This window comes from Leuresthes tenuis, unplaced genomic scaffold, assembly GCF_036924035.1.
Source record: "Leuresthes tenuis unplaced genomic scaffold, fLeuTen1.0.hap1 SCAF_9, whole genome shotgun sequence".
NCBI lineage: Eukaryota > Metazoa > Chordata > Actinopteri > Atheriniformes > Atherinopsidae > Leuresthes > Leuresthes tenuis.
The window spans coordinates 22,003,487-22,030,543 of NW_027325363.1; the positions used below are offsets into that span (position 1 = coordinate 22,003,487).

Genomic DNA, 27,057 nt, shown 5'->3' on the forward strand with positions numbered 1-27,057 from the left:
CAGATCATTAAAGCTGTAGCTGAAGAGGATGCATTCTTATCTTCAACAGTCATTGTTGATTTGTCAAATAGTCTCCATTATGTTCAATTTGTATTGGGTTTGAAAAGTCAATGTTCTTCTGAATAGCAGTAGACTGTTTTCCACTTTTCAAAGTCCATTAAGATCATGAAAGAACTTCAATTTAAAAAAAGATTTATGATCACAAGAAATTGGACAATGACATGCTAATGTCTCAGTTATGGCAGTGGACCAAATTAGTAGACGCCTGAGTAGGAAATCTTTTTCTCTTTCCAAAATCCATGAGAAGGGTCATAGCTGAGAAGACATGAAGCATCTAACTTTTGTTAATCCCTTGACACCATTCTAGTCTATACTGGCCCCAGAAACTGTGCCTCAAGTTGGACCATAAGGACCCTTGGGGAGACATTGATCATATTTCACAACTTCTCTGCGTAATGGAACCACCGACTTGGTCTCTTGTGCGTCACGAGGACTCTCTTTTGATAAAGAGGACGTTCATTTAGCACAGTGAAAATGGAGATAGTTATGTTCTACCCATAGCAGAGGGTTTGTTTGGCCTTAAATCTAAAGGATAGACTGTTACAGCTTAAGTTGAAAGCTGACAGAACTTTTCCAGAAATGACAAACTGTGTTACACTGTGCCCCAAAAAAGTTAGAATATAATAACACAACTGTCCAACTGCTGATATATAACATTCCTTTAGGAGTGTTAATATATTTCAGTTCTGTTTCTTCTGCTTCACTGATCTTTACCGTAAATCGGTTTTGCAGCTTCATTTAGAGATTTATAGAGTAAAGCACTTGTTGTGTTCACTAATCCCAAGGAAAGTGAAGGCTTCAAGAGATTTTCTATCACAAAAGTGTTGGCCACTTGCCAGCATATATTTACAAATGAGCACAGAATAATCTAGCAGAGCCACTGTTTTCCCTAACATCTTGTTTGAATGTCATACTACTAATTAAAACGGTTAGCAACACATTAGCTGCATTATTTGTCAAGCAAATTTGAAGTGAACCTCTGTATAGTCAACAGCAGGTGGAAGGCAGGGTTTCACTACATATGAAAGAAAAATGGAAAGACCCCGTAAAAAGTTATTTTCAACTGGGTGCGTTGTGATCATTTTTCTTTGTCAGCAAGTGTTGGCTATGCTTATCTGAGGCAGAAATAGCTGACTGGTGCGTACCCTTGATATACTACCTCAAAGTAAAGAACCAGAAGTATATTCTGGCCTACATTTGTCGGTGAACTACTATCTAGCCTGTATCTTTCACAACATCTCTATTCTACCTCACCAAAACAGTCACTTTCAATCACACACAAGTATGATCGCAAATCTTTAGCCAGTAACCCAAGTTTCAAAACATGCACCAGCCGCTGGCTGGTTAATTTCGTCGTTAAGGACTTGCGTCATAAGTCCTCTGATGGATATCAGCTCAATAAACTCTGGGCTTCACTGTCTCTAATACTTTTATGGGCAATATGTCACCAAACATTTCTTATTGTAATGGTTACTGATGGTGCATTCATTGACAAATGTAAAATTATAAGTTCTTTATTTCAACTGGTAAAAAATTAATTAATTAATTAAAGAACGACAATTAAGATTTAGATACAAGCATTATTAAGTCATTTACTTCTTCAGTTAGGTGAACTATGTAACTCATGATAAGATTGAATGGTAACGCCTGAGCAAAAATCAAGAGCAAAAGAGTTCATGCTTCCAAAGCACAGTGAATGCAGCATTATCTGAGGTTGAAGCTAGTTGGAGAAAATGGGATGGATAACAGTGTAAAGTGAAGCAAGTTTCTGATGCAAATCTGAATTGTACCCAAATATATACTCTCAAGCACAAGCAAGACTTTTTTTCCATGCCATACCTCTTTTAACTTACCTATGTGAACATGTTTATGAAATCAGAACCTTCCATTTTCACTAATGCACATCAACTCTTCCTTGAAAGTAAGATAAACTTCTCAAATGTACCGCTTTTCTTTATTTTCCCCTTTCCTTTTGTTTGGGATATATTGCACTTTCCAACATTTTCACAATAAATGGTAAAAAAAACCATTACTATGTTTTTCTTACTCATTTACCTGCATAGAAACAGCTTATGTCCTGCAAAGTGTTTGATGATGTCGATGTTTAACATATTGTTACGTTTTTCTACATCATTCAGCTGATGCTTAGCATTTTGCTATGTCTGTCATGATATCCATGTTCACTAGATGATAATGTACATGTTCAGCACTGTTAAAATGGCCACAGATGCTAACAAAGTGGAAGGACTGGTGGTTGTCTGCTGTCTCCCATGCTAAAGAGCCTGTTTGAGACCATCCCACATAACATTTTCTGCAGTCCGTTCACTTTTTCACTTTGCTCTCTTTGGGTTACATGTTTCTTTTGACATGGTTAGGGTTAGAAAAATATACAATGTTTGGAGTTGCACATTTTGCAATTCGTGGTTGCAGTCACATCACATGGTTTCTACTCTTAACAAAACAACAAGCTAGGGATATGTTGTCATTTCGCAAATTCTAACCATGGGTTGTCACACTACTTATCAGATTTTCTGGTGTAACATTCTGCTCAATTAAACCACCAATCTGTCTCTTCATGGGACTCTGAAGTTTTAAGAGTGGAACTGAAGTGATAAGTGGGAAAAAGCTGTTGCTCAGAAGCATACGCAGTGCATAGTGTTACCTCCCCTTCATTGTAACAATGGGTTCTGTTTAAAATGTGTCAGTGTCGACAACCTCACAGACTTGTACAGTCTGAGAGATTACTAGTATTAGCTCGATCTTTTTGCATGAACACTCATCTCTCCATGCAACAGAGCAACCAAATGGGTCAACGGGAACATTATAATGACATTTTTATTTCACCAAATGAACTGAATTCAAAGGAACTGTTTTTTTATTGAAAAAGTGTCCCTGAAATGGTCAATATTCTGTATCTTTGGAAGTATACTCTTTTGTCTTTTAATCTTTCTCTGTCTCTCTCAGTCGTCTTAAGACTACATGCAGGAGACAGATGTAGCTTGGTAAGACCCTTTAGATAAATATTTGAGTTTGAAATCTGACAAGCAAGTCGCACTTCAGTATGAAGAGAGCTGTAAGCAGCTGACGACAGGTGGTGGTACTTTTTGTCAGGAGCGGCAGAAATGATCTGACATCTTTCTGTGACTGCCAGGTGTGACTGTTCTCACTTTATGTGTAGGCTTTCTCTCCTCCTTGCAGTTTTTCACCTTTAAACGCTGCTTAAATCAGTGCAAGATTGCTTTGAATGAGGCAGAGAGGGAGGTTTTAAAAAAAGTCTTTGTGTGAGCCAGCTTTCTGTCTGTGTTTGGACGTGGAAAAGGCGGGTATGAATGGTATCATAATGATTTGGATTTTGTTCCAGGTCTGTTGAAACATGCGCTGTCTGGGGAAGTATTTTAAAACCTGCCTGAAAATCATGTCTGGTCTGGATCATCAGCCAAGTCAGAGCGAGGGAGGTGGAACAGGAGAAGAACCACCTGGGTAACCTCAGCCTGCCCTCTGCCAAGAACACCACCAGCAGATCCAACAAGAGAATATTTGGAGTGAAGAGAGAGCTCTATCACTTTGGTTTGCGGACACATGTGAAGAAAGTCACGCATGTATGCATATTTTAGTTTTAATTTGTACAGTATGTTTGATTTGCATCACTTAGATTTAGACTATAAAACATTACATTTGTCATGTATGTAAAGTTCTCCTGGACAAAATAAACACACCGTTAAAATGAGCCTGTTCAAGATGTTTTAAAGCACACTGTGCTTTTTGCATTCAGTCTTCCCTTTTCTAAATCTGACCTCGACCCGTGTTTCTGTATCTTTTTGATGCAGTGCTGCAGTGGGGCCAAACAGCTGTGCAGTTTGGGCCAGCAGTCCATGGCCCTGCGTGTTTTCTATCTGCAGTGGAATTTATATGAGGGGTTACAAGCACATGAATGGGCCCCAGTGTGTTGGTTCCATTTTTACGTCACCTCATCAGTGCGCATGAGAAACACTTGTTAACACTGGGACACGCAATGGCCAGCAAACATTTCAAATTGAACCAATACAGTACAGCCACAGCTTTAAAACTACAGACGGGCGAAGTGAATTATATTTTGCCATAATTTAGTGTTCTCCTGGGAATCCTTGAATCCATTCATGTGCAATCATGTGAATTAATTTGACCACCAAACTCTTCAATTAAACTTGGTAATGGGTTTGAGGCAGACAGGGATCACATCTGTTTCCTGTAAAATATAGCATCAGCCTCGGCTTTGGATGTTCTCTTTGATGGTTACCCAAAAAGCTAAGGATGGATTTGCACAAAATTTCACCAGAGCTGGAACACGGTGATCAGACTTTGACTTGAGCCCCGTTATGTATCATTCAGGGAGTTGCACTAACACCTCCGACCTTCCATCTTTCCTCCCCATGAGCTTTTGTGGACAAAGCAATTGTGCTAAAAGTGTACATCAAAGTTTTTTTTAAAGGGTTAGGCAGGCCTTCTGTGGCCAAATGGTGTTGTGGAAATGTTACAATAGTTATCAAAAGTTATGATTTGGTTGAAGAACTCAGCCACATTAGGTTTGGAACAATTTGACCATTTTCCCCTCCAATCAGAAACTAATAAATAGCTTAGAACAAACCGTTTATGTAGATTGTAAAGTCGTGTTGATATGTCAAACAGCAATGTGTGGTTATCACAGTGTGGTGTCTGAAGGGAGGCTGAACGTCTCAGTGTTAAAAACCCCTGCTGTACATCGTTATACATCGCTGACATCAAACATCAATGTGATGACAGACGGAGGGAAACATCGAGCGTCCTCCTCATGACGGAGTGAGGCATTGAACATCATTATTACACTGCAGTGAGACTTAAGCTGCATTTCTGTAGGGAAAGATTAATGGAAGATATATAAATGAACAACATCATGCCAAAACAAAACTGTTCAATTCACTCCTCAAGGTTTGAATGGTACAGCTAAATCTCATCGATACATGTGTATCACTGCATGTAACACGATGCCGTAGCTTAAATGCGATACAGAATGAAGGATGAGTGGAATAAAACACCACACAGAATGATAAAATCTTTCTTCACATATATTTTATAACATTTTGAAGTACATTAAGTACATTTTAGAAATAGAGGCTACAGTTTATAAAACCTTTCCAGCAGAAGTCATTGATGGGCCAGCATCAGCCTTTTGTTTTTCACTCTCGCAGACAGGTCTGTTTTTTCTTATATGAAAAAGAAAAAAAAAGAAAACATAATAAAAACTTAAAATAAAACGCTACATTATTTTGTCCTGCGCTACCTTTAAATTCCCATGAAAGCACCAGCTGTCTGCGTCTCTTGTCTTTTATAAAATATAAATTATTGAAAAATATTCAAATGTTTGTGAACTAAATACAATAAAAATGAATCTCATAACAAAATACGGAAACACTATAAAACATACACGAAAGAACAACATCCAAAAACAATAAGGCTTTCCTTCTGAATCCATTGTGAGATACACATATGCCACAAAATATTGGTCTGTATGCATTCGCCTGACTAAGAGTCACTTAAACACAAGTCCTGCAGTAGACTGTGGTCTCCCACATTTAACAACAGTAAATTTTCCTGACAAAAACCATTTTCAGAATATCAACATTTTAAGTAAGAGAATGCTTTCTTTTCTTATGAAGCCATACTAGCATTATGACTTTATGTTGGAGAAAAACATTTATCTTTACAAAAAGGAGTTAACAAAAATTTGTAAAGCTTGAAAAAAAAAAAAAAAAAAAACAACGTTGACATTTAAAAAACCTCAACAAAACAAACAAAATGTAGGAGCTTTGTTGTACAACATGTAGAGAGGAATGAGCATACAGTGCAGCTTTTTACCAATTCATTTGTTTAAGGTCCAATTCTCTGCGTTGGATAAGCAACACAGGTTCGAGAATCAAGAGCTCGATAATGATGGACAAGCTTGTTACCAGTTAAGACTTTATGAACATATACAGCATCTGTTTTCTGCACTCAGTGGGACACCCAAATCAGCAAAGACTCTGTCCTAAAGCCGTGTGCTTTCCCATATATCAAACAAAAAGGAAAAAACATAAAAGACAACACTTTCCAAAAACATGAGAGATTTCTGGTCCCTGTCTTGTGGATACCCGAAGCACCGCGGCCAAAGACCTCACATGAGTTTTGGTTATTATTCCTGCTTTGTCTCTTGCTTATTTGTGTAATCTGGGTCTCAATAAAGCATTATGAAATACAATCTGTACAAATACACATCTCAAAAGCTATTTTCATCCGTATGGGTAACATTCAGCCACTGTAAACAATAACATTGTATTCTAAGATAATATTCAACTTTGGCATTTCCCAGTGTACAGCCACTGTTCCCACTGTTGGGAGGAAACTGCTGCCAATTTGCTTCAATGTAACCAGTGAATTGTTATGCATGTGCGCCGAGCAGACTGCAAAAAAAACGGTGAAATCAAGTTACTCATTGTCACCGCACATTACTTTGTTCATAGACAAGAAGCACACAGACTTTAAAACCGAGTTGTCTGCCATTTGTCAGCCATCTCAAAGCCAACCTGCATCCTCTCCATCTATCTCTCTCCATTAAACGTCACAAGTGATCATCGCCTGCATTATCCTCAAGATTTCTTTCCGTCACCTTCATCCAAACCTAACGGCTTCCCATCCTCCATTGTCCAACCTTTTCCTATTTCGTGTCCCTTTTTCTTACACTGTACCATCGCACTAAACGGCAGCTGCTTCATCATGGCCAAAATGTACTGTGTAACAGACAAAAATAAACTGACATTTGTCATTCTGCAGATTTTTGTAAAATCACTCCCTCGGCTAAGTAACTTGTGACTTTACAGGTTAAGACAGACAGGGCTATAAAAACACACCTAACGCAATGCTAACATGGACAGTGACCTGACAAATGAATCTGATCTAACTAATCTGCACATTAACAACTCTTCTTACCAAAGACTCCTGAATTTCCCCCTATAGATTGTCTACAGTTTGCTAATACTGGTGGTATATGCAAAAATGCATAAGTTTCAGTCATAATACGTGTCCCTGACAAGGTGGCAAACATGTACATAAAGGTGAAAGCGTCAGTTTCAAAAGCAACGGCTACTTTCAGTTGTCTTGCCGACACTCTGGGTATGAGTAATCTCCAACAGCTCCTTGCACTCCACAAAGCACAGGGCCCGTGTCTATAGTGTTGTCTGATAACGAATCAGCACATTTTCAGTTAAAGGCTTGAGATCAGAACAGTCTAACTTGGCGTATATTGTTTGATTCTACTTTAAAACCCTCTGAGATGAAAATGCCGTCCAATAATTGGCCTGTTAGGCTCACACTGGGTGTTTTTACAATCAACAATATGAAATGAATGAAAAAATACTTCATTCATCCCAAAGGGTAATTATATTATAATCATATTATCATATAATAGTAATATATTATAATATTATGATATAGTACTGGCACAAGCATATGGTCCTTAAACATAAATTCTAAATTACACTTTTTTTTTGGTCCTAGCTGAAATCTCTCTCTTTGCCTGAGAGACACAGTAAGCATGTATGTTGATGTGATATAATACCTTTCTTGGTTTACTTTTTACATTTTGGCAACTGTTGTCTCAGCAAGAACTTTTCATCTGCTCTCTGTTCAACCTAACAAGGAAATCAGTCATTTTATTTTGCTCTCTCTCTTGGCTCTCCCGCACTTTGTCTCTTGGTGCTCTTTCCCACCCCACTTTGCTACTTAGAACAGAACAGAACCTGAACTCTAACCAATAGCGCTTCACCTGCCTTGAGCTGCTAAATAACACCAGTAAACGTCACTTACTCGCACACAAACACACACACAAACGCACGCACGCATATACTTCTCAAATGCGATGGGGTTTTACGGCAGGTTTTTGGCTCCTGCCTTCCTTTTTAAAATATGGTCGAAGGGACAGGAGCTCAAAAGTTGACAAAGACCACAGTTAGTCATCAAAAACATTTGGTCCCCCCCCAAAAAATGGTTTACCAACTCTATCAAACAGTTAAGACCACTTTATGAGCCTCAGTCCGTGTGGCTCTTTAACTTTTCTCCTCACTTCTTCTTTCTGTCCGATTTCACTCGTCCGTATCGGGCTTTACGTCCAACATTGCGTGCAGCTCTTCGGGTGTGTAGCCCAGCAGGCTTTTTAAGTCACAGACAAAGCGGTAGACGTAGCGCTTCCCAGACGTCTTGTGGATGATGTTCTTGTCATAGTAGTAACGAAGGCCACGGCTCAGTTTCTCGTAGTTCATCTTGGGCTTGTTTTTTCTTTTGCCCCACCTCCGAGCAACCTGCGACAAGCACAGGGAATAAAGCATGTCAGGATAAGGTATAAACAAGTCACCTCAAAATATGCAGTTGAAATATCCTTCCAACAAAACCTAAATGGAGCTAGACACAATAGGCAGCTGTCTTTACAAAGAAAACATCTTGTTCATCTGGCCAGCTATTTAGGACCTCCCATCTCGTGTGCCAGTGAGCAGCAGGGTCACGACCTCTCACCTCATCTGGGTCGGAGAGCTTGAACTCCCAGCCGTCGCCTGTCCAGCTGATGAAGGACTGGCAAGACTTGTCGGTCAGTAGCTCCAGAAGAAACTGCCACAGCTGGATGGGGCCACTGCCTGCAGAGCAGATGGAAGAGGGAGAGAAGGTGTTCATTTATCGTTTACACGGAGATTGTTGTTTAAGGGGACGATGTATTGAGGTAAGTGTGAGTTCAGGGCAAAGGGATCGAGTTTTGAGTGTTGTTCCCAAGTTCTTAAGTCTTCTTCGTGGTTCAAGTCATTAAAGTTCTACATCATAGATGAAATTGCGTTGCATCAAAAGAATCTTAATGCTAAATGCCCAGGGGGGTTTGAGGGGTGGTATCTGTATAAGTGTGTAACAAACTAACGCATTTTAGTCATGCAAAATATGTTAATGCTGTGTAAGAGATAGTTGAAAGGGCTATATCACAACAATGTATATTCATCATAGACACAAAACCGTTAAATATTCATGCCCATTATTCACTTAGGTCGGAAGACGGACAGAGTAAACCTTCTAATCTGGGTCAGACTGAAGAACAGCAGTGGAACCAAATGTCCTCCTCAATACAACAGTTTCATTCATCATGTATTCCCTTGTCTGCCAGTTGCCCTGTACTGTATGTGAATCTAGAGTCTGTGTCTGTGTGAGTTCCATTCTGATGAAATCACTATTCTAAAATAAGAGGCACTGCCTTTAGGCTTCTGCAACACATCTATTTGACTTCAAGACAGACTGTGTGTCTCACACAGAGAGCGGCTCCCAAGTCATCTATCATGATACAATGGCATGCATTTTTCAAGAATCAAGAATAAGATAATAACCCAGTAGAACCTAAATTTGAACGCTAATGCAAGAATTTATCACAGTTCACAGGAGAAAAAAAAGGGAGGGAAAGTAGAACAAAGGCGATCAAAAAGGAAAAAAAAAGGCCGTTTTTTTTTTTGTCTCTGAACTAGATTCAGCGCGTCACACTTAAATTGTGTGGTTTCTTTGTATATATGCGAACCCACCAACTTTTCTGAGGCTCGCATGATGAAATCACACCTGCTTATGCAGCACACCGCCCCAGCAAAACCAGAGCTGAGCAAAAAGTCACCTCACTTGAGTGCCTCAGAAAAAACAATCGTACCCTTACACAACGCACACAAAAAGCTTTCAGGGAAACAGACGTGTGGGTTGAAGACTTGAAAATGGCATTTCAGAGACCTCTTTGACTCCTGCAAGGATTGGAGAAGGTGCATGAGAGCAGTCGTGCCGGGTCTGGAAAATAAGTGGCTCGGCAACACTGCGTCTCTTTCAGACAGAGAGCTTCGGCTCACATTCCAAAAGTCTGCCACTGTAACAGCCAGCCCACATGAGGGTGATACCAGCCCCCTGTGCTCTCACGCCAGAATGCAGGCGACCCTCTTAAAAAAAAAAAAAAAAGAAAGAAAGAAAAAAGTTTCCAAAAATACGCTACAATCTTCGTGCACAATGGATCTCATTGAAAAAGCGTACAGTGGGGCAAAAGGGTGGGGGCCCGTATTCACAGCAGTGTCAAGTGCACACTAAACCAGTCTTGAGCATTTTCAGTTTAAGCAAGAAACGTGGGAGGCGATTTAGTGTTTTAACATCATATATGACTTGTCCGATTATCATCGGTTTCATTTGGACAGCTTGACGATTCCTCACTGCAGTTCAAATAAAGCACGACTGTTAGCCTTGTTTCTCATATGGGAGGAGAGGAGATCATGCAGACTGAGAGTTCGACATGTTTTAAAGCCATCATGTTTTTGCAGACAGTGGTGTAAATGGTAAATTAACACAGGAAACCGCAAAGTTAACAACTGGAGCTTCACTTATCACCGTATAACCTTATCTGCCTCCCTATCCTCGCTGCGAGTGTCACCTGCCACCCCGTGACTGGAACAGGAAGCTGAGTACAGCAACCTGTCAAGTTGTCATGAGCATCATTTTTTAATTAAATTGAAGCTTGTTTCTTCATTTCAATTTGCTTTTCTCATTTTGATTCCTTTACTCCCTCATCCTGCCACAGGTGTGTGCGCACGGCCATGCGTACACAAGCACATACGAAAACGCTCCGAAGGGCTTCCCTCTTTTTATGCCGCTCTTCAAAGTATCAAGGACCAGACCTAGCTGCTTGAGAATTTTCACTCTCTGGAAAATTGAAGATTTTATGGCTTTATCCATTTATCTTTATCTATTTATCATCTTTCAAATGTTTCCATTGTGCAAAAGCTCAGAGAGAAGCTTTCCTTTTCGGTGAGAGGACATTATGCATGAGGCACTGAGCTGTCGGGGGCTCTATCCTGTTATAAAAACTGATGTCAGCCATCCAGACATGAGTTAGAATACTGCGATGCACATGTGCAAAAGAGAAGAAGGAGGGCTAGATTACCAAATGATTCTTTTTCTATAATTTAGTTTTAGTCTGCTGGTTTATCTAAACTGGGCGCAGAGCGCAACACAAGCTCTAATGGTTCTAGAGGAGCTTTAGACTGTGTCCTACTCTTCCTTATTTGATTATGAATACATTACGACATCTTTCTAACATCGTTACAAATGAATGAGTCATTGTTCTGCAAGTGGCTTTTGAACTAATAAGCACAGAAATGACAAATTAAGTCATGCATACCGACTTTGGGTCAGACTAATGAGATGTGATGTATGCATTGTTTTGCGACGATGAGAAACGCGCAAGGATTTCCCCTTTTTTAATGCTAGCAATCAGGCAGCCTTGTGACTATAATTTAAACAAGACACTGAAAAAGCCCCAAAGACTTGAAGCGTCCACAGTGAAGCAGTTCAACTGCCCTCGCAATCTAAGTTTTCAAGTTACCTTAAACCAAACCCCTTGGTTGGGATCTTCTTCATAATATTGATGATGTTCATACAGTATCTAACATTGAGAAGATGCTCACACAATGCCAAAAACAGCAGGAATACATATAAAAGTAGCATTTATGGCTGAGCGTCAGCATACACATCTGAGTGAAAAGTTAAAAGTAGCAACAGCGGCAGCTTTGAAACCAAACAAATGTGACGGATACTAAAATAGTGCATTTGCTTCAGAGGTTGCAAATATCTCCACATCTTAGTGAACTTGAAGAGCACACATAAACACTTTTTTTTTTTTTTTTTTGAGCATGTGTATAAGTGCAAAGATGTCTCTTGAGATGAAAAGATAGCTTTGCTCTGGTGCTATGTGCAGGGGCAGGCATAATGTCTATGTCTCACCAGGGTTGCTAGGACGACCTGGAAAAATAGGTTGAGATGCGGGCAGCAGATAACAAAGAGGCAGATGAGAAGTGAAGAAAGAAGAAGAGAATGAAAGGGAGAGATAGAGAGAAAAGACGAAAAAGGGAAGGAGGCATGAACAAGATCTACTTTGCTTTCTGTGATGTGCATAACTTTGGGCGGCATGGGTAAAAGGTGTCTCTTTTTTTTGGTCTAAAAGTGGTGCACTACAGCACTCCCACACGTGGGGCTTTTGCAGAGCATCAACAAGTGTGTTACAGCTGTGCACTGGGGATGAAAATAATATGCAGAAAAGGAATAATTGGAGTTCAACTTGTTGTTTTACTTTAAGTTCTCTGAAAGATAGCAGACACTACACAGAACACAGAAATCACAAATTCTAACAACATCAAACAATCGATCGATCGATCAGTGTATCCCTCATTGTGTTTGAGCTTGGCCCCATTTAAAACCATCTGCCTGGAGAATGTAGAAAACGCCAAAGCACTTTTTGAGGAACGTATTAAGTGTGGCCTACACACATCCTACCTGTGTATCCTGCCAGTGCTGCCGCTGGGATGACGGGTTTATCTTTGCTGAGGTCTGAGCGCTCCCTCACATAGTCTTTGAAGGTGCCTTTGGGCTTGTGGCCATGCAAGGCAGTGGGGTAGTCTTCTGAGTCAAAGCTGTCATATGACGGTACCCGCTGCAGGCTGCTGAATGAGGACTGACTGCTCCACGAATGGGTCAGCCGGTCACAGCTTTCAAAGCTGTCAATGCTCTCAAAGGAGTCCTGACCGCCAAGCTTACCTGAGAGGAAATGACAAGAAAGAGGGAAAAGGAATTGTTATTGAGAGCCTCACTTTGTATCATGCTTGCTGTTTTTCCATTTGAGAAGTCTTTGTTTAATTTCAATATTTACAGTCTTGTGCAAAAGTCTTGAGTCACTCCTCACGTCTTTACATATCGCCAGGAAATCAGGAAATACGTGCAGTGATTAATTAAAACATGCACGAAGATAACTGGAAACACGGTATGTAAGGCAAAACAGAGTCAGCTCTAACAACCTTAAAAGCCAATATCTAGTATGGCCAACTTTATTCTTCAACACAGGCGGAACCCTCTTAGATGAGCTTTCTAATAATTCATTTCAGTAGTCCTCGATTGTTCTCCAGAGACATTCCAAAGCTCTTTTTTGGATGCTGGCTGCCTTTTCTTCTGTTCTCTGTGAAGATGATCCCACACTGCTTCAATAATGTCTGGGCTCTGGGGAGTGGTTTTGACTGCATAAGACCTGTTGCCACTGATTTTTGGTAACCGCAGTCTTTTTACTCCCTAAAGAGCCGAATGCATTCGTGGGATCTTTTGTCAGGTCTTTACTGTATTTTTTCCAATTTCTTATGCACAACAAAGCAGGTATAGAAAATAGATGGACGGATGATGGATCACTTTCAGATGCTGTCCACCTTCTGTAGATACTTTTTAGGCCTGCAATTTCTTCTTTTGACCTCCATTTGTACAGTGTGCTCATATTTTCTGAGGATCTAGTGCACACCACGTCAAGATATGGCAAGTTTTCAACTGGTAGCTCTTTGGGAATCCCCCTGTTTGTGCAAAAAAATACTATTTTGTTTGTGTCAAACTGTGTTTTTTATTTGTCATTTTAATACTAAAGATGCGACTGAAGAAATCAGAATAAAACATGTTTGCAACAGGCTGCTAGCAACAAAGTCCCTGAAGATGTCATTTAAAATTGGTTTCTTTGCTAAGGTGTCTGTTATGTGTAGTCACAACACTGGCTCCTTTCTCGAGTCGGGTGCCTTTTTATGCTTGAATTATTCATAGCACAGTTTTAACTGAACGTTAGTGGAAAAAGTAGCCAATGTTCAAAGAAACATTTTCAGAAAGCACTATTGCTCAAGAACAGTTTAAGAGGTTACAAGATGATCTGGCTCCTTGAAAACAGTATGTGAAGAAGTGAGGGATGCCTCAACACTTTCGCAGAACTGTCACAGAAGCTAATCTTAATGAATCGTCATAAACAACACCTTAGCAATAAATGTGTTCTTTCTCATCAAGCTACATTGTTCTGTGATGTGCCCTGTCTCTCCATTTCACACTTCATTTCACTTTTACTACCACCATTTGGATTTTATTCTAAATGGAAGACAATCACACAAATTGTCTTGCTATTTTTGGCCTTGGGAAAGATAAGCGGAGTCTTTGATTTGTAAGTCATTAACAAATGACAGATAACGCAGTGCCTCCACCAACGCTGAAACCTTCAGCTGGTAAAATTGAAGCCACATGTGGATATCAGTTGTGCTACAAAGTACTTTCCCATGTCGGGAAAGCACAACACAACGCTCAAAAGCTTGGTATGCGTGCTGCATGATGATTTGACCTTAAATCTTGCAGGCGAATGCTTAAAGCGCCAGAAGGAGTCTTGACTGGTCTTCATGGCACATGCTATTCATTTATACAGCTGGGGATTTGTGAGAAGAAAAGCCTTGCTTTATGGCTATAAATGTAAACCATGCTGCTAATTCCTCTGTAAACCATCGCTGGGAGAGAAAACAAGCCTGCACATTCGCAAAAGCAAACAGCTTCATGAGAAAACCCCACGCCTGCTAACGAAGGATGACACCTCTATCTCCTTACCCAGAACATAGAGCTTGAGTCGAGGAAAAGAGGCCAAGAAAAACAAGAAAGAAAAAAAATCTTTAAGGTTACACCACTTGAACTACTTTACATAAGGGACAGGCGGTAAGAAGAGAACACATTGTGGCTTTGGTTCATGTATCACTCTGACAAAAACAATAGCATTTTCTTTTTTTCCCAACCTAGTCGAGAGTGTGTGAGCCGGGTTTGCTGGAACCACAAACCAACCAGAGAGCCTGCTCTTCTTCTCTTCTAATACATTCGCACTGATGTGGCATGACAAGATTCTGGTAGCTTCAGCACAATCACATGCAGGCAAACGCCCACAGACACCTTCAACGCTTACGTGCGCTCACACAAACGCTTGCACTTGTGGACACCTTCCCTAAGTGGCCGACTCAAACAGAAAGTCGAATATGACATAAAAGCACGTTCCTCCTGCAAATCTCAGCTGTACTCTTCACACTAAGTTTATATATAACCCCTCACCTCTGCTGAGGCGTCCAACACACATGTTGTCAGGGGAGACCACCTCCTGCTTGACAGAAAAGTAGTCGCTCTGCATCGAGTTAAGAGTTGTGTCTCGTAGGATGACTGCGGGGTATTCGCTCTCATACTTGAGCGTGAGTAGTTCCTCTGAGCTGATGGGATGCAGTGTCTGGTAGGATTCTGTGATGAAGCCGGGCTCTGAGTATTCAGAAGGAGGGACACACTGAGCATGTTCAACACCATAGCCTGGAGACACAAAGGGGAAATTAGTGGATATAGAAAGCAAAAAAAGGAGAGCAAGGAAGAAAAAAGAGGAGGGAGATCAATCGTAGAGGTGCAGAGTCATTATCCCTCTTGTGCTAAACTGCTGCTCAAATGCCAGGGTTGTGAATAGACCACAACAAAACATGGCATCGAGTGCATGAGATGAATCTTGCAGATTTTAAGCAAAATTATTGATTAGACCAGTAATTATTTCCTATGATGTCTGGCCATCTTACATCTATAGCTGCAAAATGGACAACGGATCAATATCCAGGGAGAAAAAATCATAAATAGAGGGAAAAAAATGTGTGTTACATTAAATCCCCTTTTCTCTAAAGTAGTGCCCCACTCTCTGCATTTCCATTTGCATCTTAAGCATGCATCATCTGTTATTAGACTGACAAGGACTGTGATGAGTACTTACTGACAAAATAGTCTGAGGTATAGCGGGATTCCTGGAAGTTGGAGGTCAGTCCATTGATGGGGTAATGCTTTGTATCCTCTTCATGAAAAATGGATAGAGAGAATGAGCATCAGTGACCTCATCATTGATTTTTTTTTTTTTTGGTATCATGTAACTGCATCCAGAATTATGAAAAATTAATGACCTGAGCCTAATTGTATTTTCCTGTTTGGCTCCTGTTACTAAAGTAAATGCCAACAGGGTTTCTCGATTAGAATAAGCAGCGATATCATCTTCTCACAAGAAGAATTTGCATGTTTCTTCAAATGTATGTGGCCTTACCTTTCTGAAGCATTTCTAAATGTTCCCAGAGGATGTCACCCACAAAGTCAGGGGCTAAGTCCAAGAAGCGCTCCTTCCCCATCGCACACAGGCTGGCTCCGTTCATGCCAAACTTGTCAAAGTCAACATTTTTCAGACTGAACTCGTTCACTGTCCATGTTAGCCACTCAGCCACATGGTTTTCTGTCCACTGTCTGGGATCTGAAAAGGATCACATACAGTGGTTGCTACATGGATTTCTTTAAATGGTGAAGTGCATAGATGGCTCATACGCATTTATGCAGACACTTGTCTCCGTCTGTGACAGGCCCGAGAAAGACTGTCTGCAGGTTCAGCGCTCTGAACTGCAGCACTTGCTGCAAACTGTCATGCAACAAGCAACAGAGGGCATGGAGAAAGGGAGAATGTAAACAGCAGTGGTAATGAAAAGCTGAAAACCATAGTTGTCAGTTATAGCACAATTACATGGAGTCGGGCTGTTTGCACGCAGCTTGATGCCACGTTGCGGTTGCTTCGATTTACAAGCAAACTCATCATCTTACAGTCTGTCTGGCTTAAATGTATATTCTGTGATGTAAATCATTTCTGGAATGACTGGGTGTCTCCTGCTTTTCAGTCTCTCTGAGACATGCCTTCACTGCATGCTCTGAATTAGGTTTGCTATGTGAAAGAATGTGCGTGGCTGTCATGTGACACATTGAGGTGGTTTTACAGGCTCACACTTAACTGGTGAAATTTGATTTCCTCAGTGGAAACGTTAACTAATGACAACACAAGCAGCCGGCACTCCTACCTTTGGGAATACCCAGCCTTTGCTGTTCCTTTGTGAAGCCACTGAAGGTGGCCTTCAGAGCCTGGGACATCATCTCTTTACTTCCTGGTGTGAGCAGGGGGACATCTCCACACTCCGGATCTGCCAAACACAAATGGCAAAATATGAATTAGAATTTAATTTTGAGCATTATCGGTGTGTGTTTCATTTGAGATCTGAATAGCTGATAAGCTAACATAGCATACTGCTGTAATTCTCATTGGCAGCTCGAGCCACGGCAGCACGTCTTGTATTGTATTTCATGCCGATAAACCTCAGAAGATGGAAAATTGAATTGAGACCGAGAGGTGACACAGACAGGCTTGTTTGTGTAGCTCAGTAAAAGATCCACACGCACACAAAAGACAAAAATAAAAATCAGTGCAGATCTATCGTGATCAACAACATGGTGCAACAATTACATTCTGTCTAGACAGCCACTGATCCAATCTACTAAAACTGGACTGGTCACAGCTTTGGATGAAAACACTTTTTATGGTAATTTAGTGCCACACATGAGGTTTTCATAACCTTCTTTTCACAGGTAACTCAAGTATCTGGCACTTGCAGGATCCTTTGGCAGATCCCACTCATCTGGCACTAAAACAGACTTGCTAGTTTATTTACAAACACTTCAAACGCGGCCCTCTCTCCTCGCCATACATCCTGGGTGGGAGAGCAACACCCGCTGCCCATCAGTGACACCACGACCTCCGCTAGCCCTCCTACCATGCTGCCCATACACAGTGGCCCTACTGTCACAAGACCAAGCATGGGCTCAAACATTCTGACAGGTCAGGGGTCAAAGGATGAGGTGACAATGTCACTGCGGCTGCTGGCGGGTAGCTTGGAGAGCTGAGGGGGGTGAGATGTCTCGAAGGTCTTTGCAACACACTAGGGTAACTGTTTTCTACTCACTGCCAGTGGGCACCCAGCGGGGAACAGAGCTCCCTTTGATGGCTTTAAACAGTGCCTGATGACTCGCACTCGTCTAATTAGATTGACCAGGCTGCAGAAGTGTGGGATAAAGGGCCAAAGCATGGGAGAGAATGAGGGGAGAAGGGAAAAGACCCCCAAGGCAACAACTGCTAAAAAGCAACTCAACAAGCACGCAAGGAATATCTAAAGTTCTTATTGATGGCCATGTTTATTAATCACACAGTGTGCAGTGTCCAAACAAATCTTTATAATCTTACATGATAAACTTTGGGGATAAAGTACACGAGGCTAAACTTAAACACCACAACAGGGCATTTTGGGCTGTCAGCACATGCACAGCAGAAATTTAATTAGGCCTCAAGTTAATCTCCATATCTTTAATTCATCTTTCTTGACTGTGGTCACAGTTAAAATCAGTCATACCCCAGTCAAAAAAGGCTTGGCCTGAAGGCAAATTAGTTATGAGGAAAAGTTGTGTCACCCCACCCCCTTCACTGCACCGCCACTCGTCGAACCCAGATGTCCTGGCATCTCCAGCGGCTGGTGGTTTTATCTGCAGGCAGTACACTGGGGCAACATTCAGTTCATGCTTGTTTTCACCACTCACTGACGTCTCGACCTTGTCTGGAATGCACAGCAGCTGTCCCTCCTTTGCCCATGTAACCAATGTCTGTCTGGCTGTTTGTAAAATGATGTCTTCCAGTTTCTCTTTTTCTGTCTTTGGTTCTTTTTTTTTCTTTTCTTGTCTTGACTTTTTTTGAATCCCCCTTTAAAGAAAGAAGCCTCACAACAGACTCGAGGCAGAAGACGGACAAGAGCCCTTTACTTCTTCATGTGATTCAATTAGGCCTGTGATAATATATTGTTCTCTGGTACACTGGTGAACAAACAGAAAGTTAACCATCACAGTCAGAGGAATAGCTGAGAATAAACATTGTTTAACAGTTTCACATGAGACCTTAAGTACTGTCAGACACAGTTTGCACATCAAAAAAAGACCTGAGAGAGCCGCCGGTATTCAGCTACCCCGACAGACAGTTTGTCTTGCCTTTATACCGAGCTCATTTTTCTTTTAAGCAGTGTTAGTAGTGTGACAGCGTTCGTGTTGCAAACTGCTGCAAACTGAGATGGTACTGGGGCTCAGACAGTCTGCACTTTGATGTCACGGCAAAGGCAAAATGCGGCAGTTTATTTAAGCTGGATCGAGTGGAGTTTGTCTGCACTTTCCAACTGTTCACGCCTCCTCGCTTTTATCAAGCCGGCCCTAGTGTGCACTTGCCCACACAGAAGTGAACCCACTTTAGCACTAAATCCTCCATCAAAGACACTCTTAACCATAACGCATGAGAGCTAACATTAGGCGCCCTAAAGAGAGAAATATGTGAACCACGATTACAGGCCAAAGTATCATGTGAAATGTAATTTGTGTTATTTCTTTTTTTTGTTTTTTTATGTTTTTTTTTTTTTAATTAGCCTTTTCTTCTACTTGTGAGTTTGAAGTGGGATTCTTTTTTAATGTTTTTGTTTTCTAAGTTTGCTTTGTTAGGTGACAGCAAAACTGCACATCAACAAAACCATTTCTTCTTTATTTAGCGCGTTATATTCATGCACACTGCTTTCTTGTACTTTTGCGAATCAAGCTGCAGTCTTAAAATTATGAAGCAGAGGGCAGGGCAACGTGAAAGCAAAGTGGTAATAAAGCAGCCTCCACAGTGAATGATCCATGTGAAAGTTATCTGCGGCAGTGCTAATGTACAATGTGCCTCCATTAGTGAGAGAGCCGAGCCTGGATCTAGACCATCTCTAGTAAATGATGAAGTCCTGATATGATTTCAATGCCTGCGAGTCCCATTAGATGCAGAATGGTCAGTATGCACCCAGAGTTAAAGCATCTACAACTCATCACTTTCCACATTAGATGGTGCGAGTCTGTCCACAAAATGAGTCCCATCCACTTTCCTCAATATATGTGGGAGGGGTTATAAATCGCAGGCAAGATGATGGTGTTCACATCTCATCAACAGGACTCAGACTGAATTAAAAAAAAAATAGAGCCAGTGGAAACTATGAAGTGAAGCCCATTTCTTCTAATGATGGTGAATGAATAATAAGTCAATCTATTCTAAGAATCACTGATAAAGTGAGACAGATGTGTAGTCTGCATGTACAGTAAAAGGTATTGATTAGCCACTCCCCTTTGCCATGGTATGGGTAATGAGTAAGCTGCTGAGTGTGATGATTATATATGCCTCCACTGATAGGCGTTGGACTTTTACACTTCTGCCCTTCTTACAAAGCCCCAATCCAACCTTATATCTAGGATCTTTTTGGTGCCTCAGGCTGTTAAATTGACACGCATATAAACACACACATACACAAATTAATTAGCAGCCCTCTTGCCTGTGCAATAGAGCATGGGTGTGAAATTGGGAGACTTGTGGCCGAGACCAGTCCATTGGGGTAGAGAAGGCAAAGAAAGGGCTGAAAAAGATAGCAAGGGAGCATCTTGGGTGGTTGAAGGGTGACCGAGTGGGGTGGTGGTGAGTCATCAGCCTGTAATACGAACTCCCATAACAGGACAAGGGAATCGGTGGGGGTGGGCACAAAGAAATAGAGACAAATGCAGACAAATGAATGGGAGGTTTCATAAATCTCTCTCTCTTTTCCTCGTCTCTCCAGTGACATCACAGTGGGATCAGTGCCATCTCCCAGCCTCTGGCGGAGGCTCAGTTCATTCATAAAGCCTGGACTGCCGCCTCCTCTCTGAATGATGCAATGATACAAGCAGAGCAGGCAACCAGACCCAACAAATAAGGGACAATATGCTTTCTATCATGCGACCGGGCTATAAATAGCCTTATGGAGTTAAAGAGTGGGTGCGTGCTGGTGTGAGGAAAAGAAAGTGAACTCTGACAAATGTCTCAGTTTAATCATAGGAGCCTCAAAGCATGCTATACTGGCTGTTTCCCACACTGTGCACTTCTCAAGCTAAATGTAAAGTAGATTCTCTCTAAAAAGTAAAAGTGTCCATTTCCTGCTGCTGAAAGTGCAAGTTCATGTGAAAAGTGAGGTGAGTTATGGGTTTAAGTAAGGATTATCTCATAGCCAACACTAATGCCTTCCTGGATGTCCCTACATGCACACAAGTATACATCAGCAGCGTCACAAAAAGGTGCTGGAGAAACAACAAGAGGTCTTGGTAACCAGCCAATTGCTTCTAATTTGCCATTAAAGCCTACCAACATCAGACCAGAGCTGGCAGTGGCAGCTGAGAGAGCCCTTGATGGAGATCCATATCTGATCCCCTGGTCTGGGAACGTAAGGTCGTAAACCCAACCAACATGAAGGGGGTCCATTCAGTGCCACATGGTGATAAAGTGGCTACTGAGGTCTGCAGTGGAGCAAGAGGAGGAGGACGGGGTCGGCAGTCAGGTTTAAAGAGGGCTTCTTGTTCAGTCAGCCGAGCTGTTTAGATTTCCATCCCAATGCCAAGAACCAGGAATAGAAGTATCAGCAAAGTCATAAAGCCAGACTAGACCTAGACCCAAGCTATGCTCTAAAGAAGGACAAAGTAAACGATCCAATAGCAAACCAGGACAGTCCCACTATCACAAGCACCAGTGCTGAAACACTAGTTTTATTCTAAGGACCTAACCACTGGCTTCTGGCTGCCCTCCTGAAACACAAGCCTGTGGTGGTGTAAGGCAGCTGTATGGGACAAGACCACTAGTGCTGACATCTGTCTTTGGCCATGAAAGTGGAGTTGCCCCGGACCATCACTACCACAGTCTCGCTGGCTACCAAAGCAGACAATAAGTCAGACTAATACCCCATGGCTGCCTTTCTGTCTTTCTCTCTTCCACTCCCTCCATCTCTGAAATCATATTAGCTTATGATGTGAAAGTGCATTAACTCTTGTGTTTATGCCAAATTCTCGGCGCTTGATAGGACATTGTATTTGGAATGATCCACGCCATCAGCAACAGAAGCTAAACATATCTTTGCAAAAGGCTTGAAGGAAATGTTTGGCTTTCCATGTGAGCGAGAGAAACAGAGACAAGTTGCTTTCAGTTGGATTCGGCTCCTTTTCTCATACTCAACTGCCTTCAAGCTTTGTTCCCCTGTGATCTTTAGCAGTGTAAAAATGTCTGGCTTTTGGGCATGCCTTAAGTATTTAACATTGAGCAACAGTAATGTTCTTATCACAAAAACATATTGCACAACCCTAAAGTTCTCTTTTACTTTGAGGAGGAACATAATACACAACAAGAAGGGATGTGAAAACTGACTAAAGCTGATGGATTTGCACAGTTTTGATGTAAAAAAAAAAAGTGTAGAGTGTAGGTGGTGTTAGTTTTGCCGTATCCAGGCCAGCTACTCCAATCTCGACATTCCCCTCCCGCCGCCTGCATCTCTGTTATAAACAGACATGGGATGCTCTGGGGGAACTGTTTAGGCATTTAACCAAACACACGACATATCTGACAAACAGTTTATTCTCCATGTTGCCTTTTTTTCCACAAAACATGGTCCCTGCCCCATTTTAGTCCAAACTGATACATTCCACAACCAGGCTCCTGATACAAGTGTGAGTGATGTGGGACAGTATACAGCCACGCAACCACACTCACTTATGCCTCACAACCTTTCTCTGGTGGGACACGGACGCGTGCAAGTCTTGTAATGACTGGTTCTGATTAAACATCATACATACATAAGAGACCATTGCTCATTTGAAGGCAAGCTATGTGCCACAGATGGATACTTGATAAATAAATTCCCACTAGACCGCAGTGTTTTCATGTTGCGTGCCTTACATTCCACCTCTGTTTTACAATTGCTAATGTGCTTCTCACAGCTTTCTTGTTTTCCTCTAATGTGACCAAAAATGACTTGTGGTCCAAGTGGCAAAATGGTTTCAGCTCATGATGATGAATTGCCCCTTCTATTTTGAGCTCAGTGTCGCCTCCATGGTTAATTGGAGTATAAAACATGAAACATCTGGCCACATCTCTTTTCCTTTATCTTATTAAGATATGTAGGTTTGGCTAACTTCACTGATCAAAAGATGTAAAACCAAAAGTTACAATTCAGAGTTTTGCAAGAAGAGATGGAAGTGATTTCCAAAACATGAGGATATCATCGCAGTTATGTAAACTCAAACTGTTTTTTTTCTTATCACCCTCTTTTTCTATCTCTCTTAAAGACACACACACACACATCAGTACACACAGACAGGTTGTGACTCATTTCATCAAAGAATGACTGGACTTCAGGGGATAGCGTGCTGCTTCATTTTACACCATGACTGGTCATGATGAAAGGAATGACCATATCTTGTAAAATTCCGTTCAGTGACTCATAATTTGCTCAGCGTTACCTTGTAGCCATGCACTAAACAAATACATGTTTACAGGCAGCAGACAGAGCCTTTCTGATAAGAACTCACAGGAAGACAAGAAATATTGTTGCAAAGGCATATTCCTGTGAGAACATCGTCGCATAGCTCTCACTATTTTCTATAGGTGTGCCTTCAGCAGATACATTTGATTGAGTCACCACAGCCCAAATCATCATGACGACCACACGGTCACACCAACACAAAGATACCCTCCTCTATTGTTTTTAGATTGAGCAAGCCAGTCAATCAATACAGCTGTAACGCTGTAGGTCTGATGCACATCCAAGCTGTGACTGTGGCCCATTTGTTCACCTGATTACAGAACCAGCACGCAACGCTTGTTGACTCAAAAAACAGGTGGTGTGTAGCAGAAGAGAAAATCTGGAGCATACCCCAGCAAAGTGAGTGACACGGCCTTGTTGTGGACAGCTGAACATCCGCGTTGAAACAAACCTTTTAAGAGGGTGGACTCATTCAGAAAGCAGGTATTTGTCTATACTTCCCCAGTTTCCATTTCATTACAGGAAATCCAGCTTCTAAATTTGGAAGCATATGACAGAAACAGCAAAAGAGCAAGAGGGCGGGAAAAAAAAAAATAACAGAAAGCCCTCAAGACAATGCTGAGCTGCACGGGCAACCGTTTAAGGGCAGTGTCAAGCCATTTACGGACAACGAAACTAGTGATGTAGGAAGGGCAGAGAAGCATGTGGCAGCAGAAACCAGTCAGCAAGGTAAACAGACACATAATCGGGCAGCCAGTGGCATGTGGCGCGCCTGGCGTCGAATGCCGTGACTCAGCCTTACAAGTTAGGAATGACTGGGGATGGGACAAAGTGCACTTACCAGGAACTCACCATACACCACATCAAGGAGCCGTGAGAAAAACTCATGTGGCCAACAGAAAGGCATGGAAACGGAGGAAGAAAGGGAAAGGGGGGGGGGTACACTCGAGGAGGAATTGTGTGAGTAGGCGGGTGAATGACTGAGGAGTTGTCTGTTACAAAAAAATTGCTTGTTAGGACTTTATTTCCCCCAGCCAAAGAATATATTTTCCTTTGTTTTGGTTGCTGGCTTTTTGCAGAATCTGAGTAAAATGAGAGGCTGTGGAGGACCAGCTGCTAGGAGAGGCCCTCCACTTTGATCGCTATCATTTTAGTCTATTTACTGCCATCATATTGACCACACCTTGGCAGTTCCTCAACCCCTCCAACCCCTCTCTCACCATATGTTTATTATTTAGTAGACTGATGTATCTGGTGCTAACATGCCTTACTTTATGACTAAGTTTTATAAGCAGAGATTAAGGCATGTAGTCACAGGGGAAGCATTGAGAAAGGACTCATGCAGTATTGTGGTTTTACGTTTATATGGGCAATACAGCAGATGACGGGCTCAGTAAAGGAGCAATGAATGAAGCGCTGACTAAATGAGGGGATAACCCATTTCATGTAACAAATAGCCATAACTGCGTAACACTAGAAAAAAGAAAGACAGGGTCTTTGTGGAAATTCACAGTCCTTCATTTCATTGATATCCACCCAGTCTGTTGACATGCTTAACCAGCACAGGGAGGCCTATTGAAGAAGCTGGTATGAGTTGCCCTGTAACCCAGACATGGCCTGGTCAAAGCCTACAGAATGTGTGATGTCATGAACTGAACAGGACTGACAGGACTAATTTTGATCTCTCAAACCAAATCATTCCCAGTTTGATGCGGCAGACATCTGATGTAAAACTGGCCTGTTTGCTCCGTTTGGCTGGTTTCATTGGCAGACCACATCAAGAGAGGCCCGGATCACCCAAACAGTGTTTGCACAGCTGCCAGCTAGCCACGCACACTCAAACATTGGCATACATTACACTGTGCTACTGAAGTGGCGCTGACACGGATACAACACAGCCAAAACCTGAAGCTCCCTCTGTCCTGACACCAGCTACCCCTCTCCATGAAGCACCAGCAGCAGAGCCTCCACAAAAGAGAGAAAGTCTCAAGTGATTTCAAAAGTCACTCATGTAGCACAGCTTGTATGTGCTTGTATTGTACAGTATGAGGTAAACATGGATCTAGATTCCATATAAGGCTTCTCTGCGAAAGCAGAGTAACTGCCAGTTACAACAAACTGCAGCGTTTTCATCAGATAAAAGCGAGCCTCCCCTAAAGCTCCTTCTATGCTTCCATGCATGCCACCCAGCAGGGCATGCTCACAAACATTCCTGTCAGCCACTGAAGCCCGACTTTCAGGCCTGACGAAACAGAGAAGCAAAGTGAAAAAGGGACAAATTGCTCAAGACTAAAAGAGACCTGAGCAGCAAATGATTGACATGTCATGTTTGTTCAGCATTTAATCCACAACTTTATGAAAACGTTGCTTGAAAATACTGTAACTCCCCCTGTAAGTCTTCCAAACCTGTCCCTGTTCAGCTGATTCTTGTTGTGGCTACATTTTGCTCTCAGGAGCAAGTGACCATCATCTGGGTGACCATAAGTGTTCTGTGCCAGGAGTTGCCGTAACTGTAACAGAAAACAGAAGACTAACAGCTTGGCGGAACATTAGAAGCTCTGTTTGGTTGCACCTCTGACCCTGACGGTGTGTGAGCGCTTTCAAAGGAATTACCTCAGCTGGAGAGTGAGGACAGGCCCTGAGTAAGCCGAGACTGGCTGCACTTCCGTCCCAAATGAAAACAAACAGTATAGTAAGGTGGGCTGGAAACCACTTGAGTCTGTTCGTAGGGGTATAGATGCATGTACAGTAGGCTATGTGGATGCAGGTGCTGCTGAGGGAAAAAAATGTGACGGTTTTGAATCACCGTTTTTAGTAAGTTGTAAGCAGCGCGCAGCTCTCATATGTCTTAATAGGACTGGGGACAGCCTTGAACACTGGTAGAACATTTACTTTGTAAGCATGGTGATACCCAAGTAAACACAACAGTGTTAGTGCAAGAGAGAGTTGGACAAAAGTTTGTGTGGGGTTGTGAACTGCTCCTTGGCAGCCTCAGCATGACCCGAGTGCACCCAAGTGAGCGTAAGTAGGACCGAACATTGCAAAACGATTTTGCAAGATAGTGCTACGCTCTGGCAACATTACTGCAGCTGTCAGCACATTTTGTAAGTTTGTGAGATGTATATGTATGTAGCTATGCTCTGCAGGTATTGACAGCGGGGAGAAGTTGGTTAATGTGGTGAGTCACAGGCCTTTAGTGAGTCTACACTAGCAATTAGTATCAAATTTCCATGATGCATCAAGGCTCCACTAACAGGCTGAAAGCCACCTGAGCTGCAAAAGCACAAGGGACTAGTTCATGTAAATTAAATCCAAAATTCAAATTGTTCAAATGTGCCACCATGTATAACAAAACTTTGCGTAAAAAATGAGAAGTGAAACCAAACAGAGGTTTAAACTCCCCACAAGCAAAAACAGCTCATAGTTGCGGCCTTCCTTGTCAATGCCCAGTTCAAGCCCTGAAGCATTGCCAAGTGTTCCAGGCAGCAGAGCTGGAGAGGCAAGCCTCAGCAGTGCAGATTCATCACCTCACCCTGCCTCTCCTTCCCTCTGAAAAGTCAGTTTCAGGCACAGAGGAACACAAGGAGTAGTGGGCGGAGGTGGAGAAGATAGGAGAGGGAGGCAGAAGAGACAGTGGGTTTGTTGGGGAGGGGAGTCGTTAGGTACTGTCCCCCAATCTGGCCGGACAGAGAGCTTTGGCTCTCCCCTGCATGACATGGGATAAGTGGGTCAGAGATGGTTGAGAGATCTCTGGAGAGATAAGAGTTGGATCAACGAGTTAAAGAGATGGGAAATTTGTATAATAAAGCTACAAAGCATGAATGAATAGTCAATCTAAGCAACACATAATCAAAACAACAGAAGG

General features: G+C 42.0%; 1 protein-coding gene across 3 annotated transcripts in view; it reads right to left on the bottom strand.

Moving 5' to 3' along the window:
• Nucleotides 1-5,128: 5,128 nt before the first annotated feature.
• The window catches only part of ets1 (v-ets avian erythroblastosis virus E26 oncogene homolog 1), a 36,397-nt gene continuing 14,468 nt past the window's right edge, over nt 5,129-27,057 (bottom strand). For 2 of the 3 annotated variants that reach the window (XM_072392834.1, XM_072392836.1), the window contains 7 exons: nt 16,833-16,952; nt 16,040-16,240; nt 15,719-15,796; nt 15,031-15,276; nt 12,430-12,690; nt 8,617-8,735; nt 5,129-8,405 (listed from right to left, as the gene is read on the bottom strand). In XM_072392834.1, coding sequence (XP_072248935.1) covers nt 8,190-8,405; nt 8,617-8,735; nt 12,430-12,690; nt 15,031-15,276; nt 15,719-15,796; nt 16,040-16,240; nt 16,833-16,952 — 1,241 coding nt within the window. In that variant the 3' untranslated portion in view covers nt 5,129-8,189. The remainder of the gene's footprint in view (nt 8,406-8,616; nt 8,736-12,429; nt 12,691-15,030; nt 15,277-15,718; nt 15,797-16,039; nt 16,241-16,832; nt 16,953-27,057) is intronic. The other variant, XM_072392835.1, reaches the window with a different exon arrangement.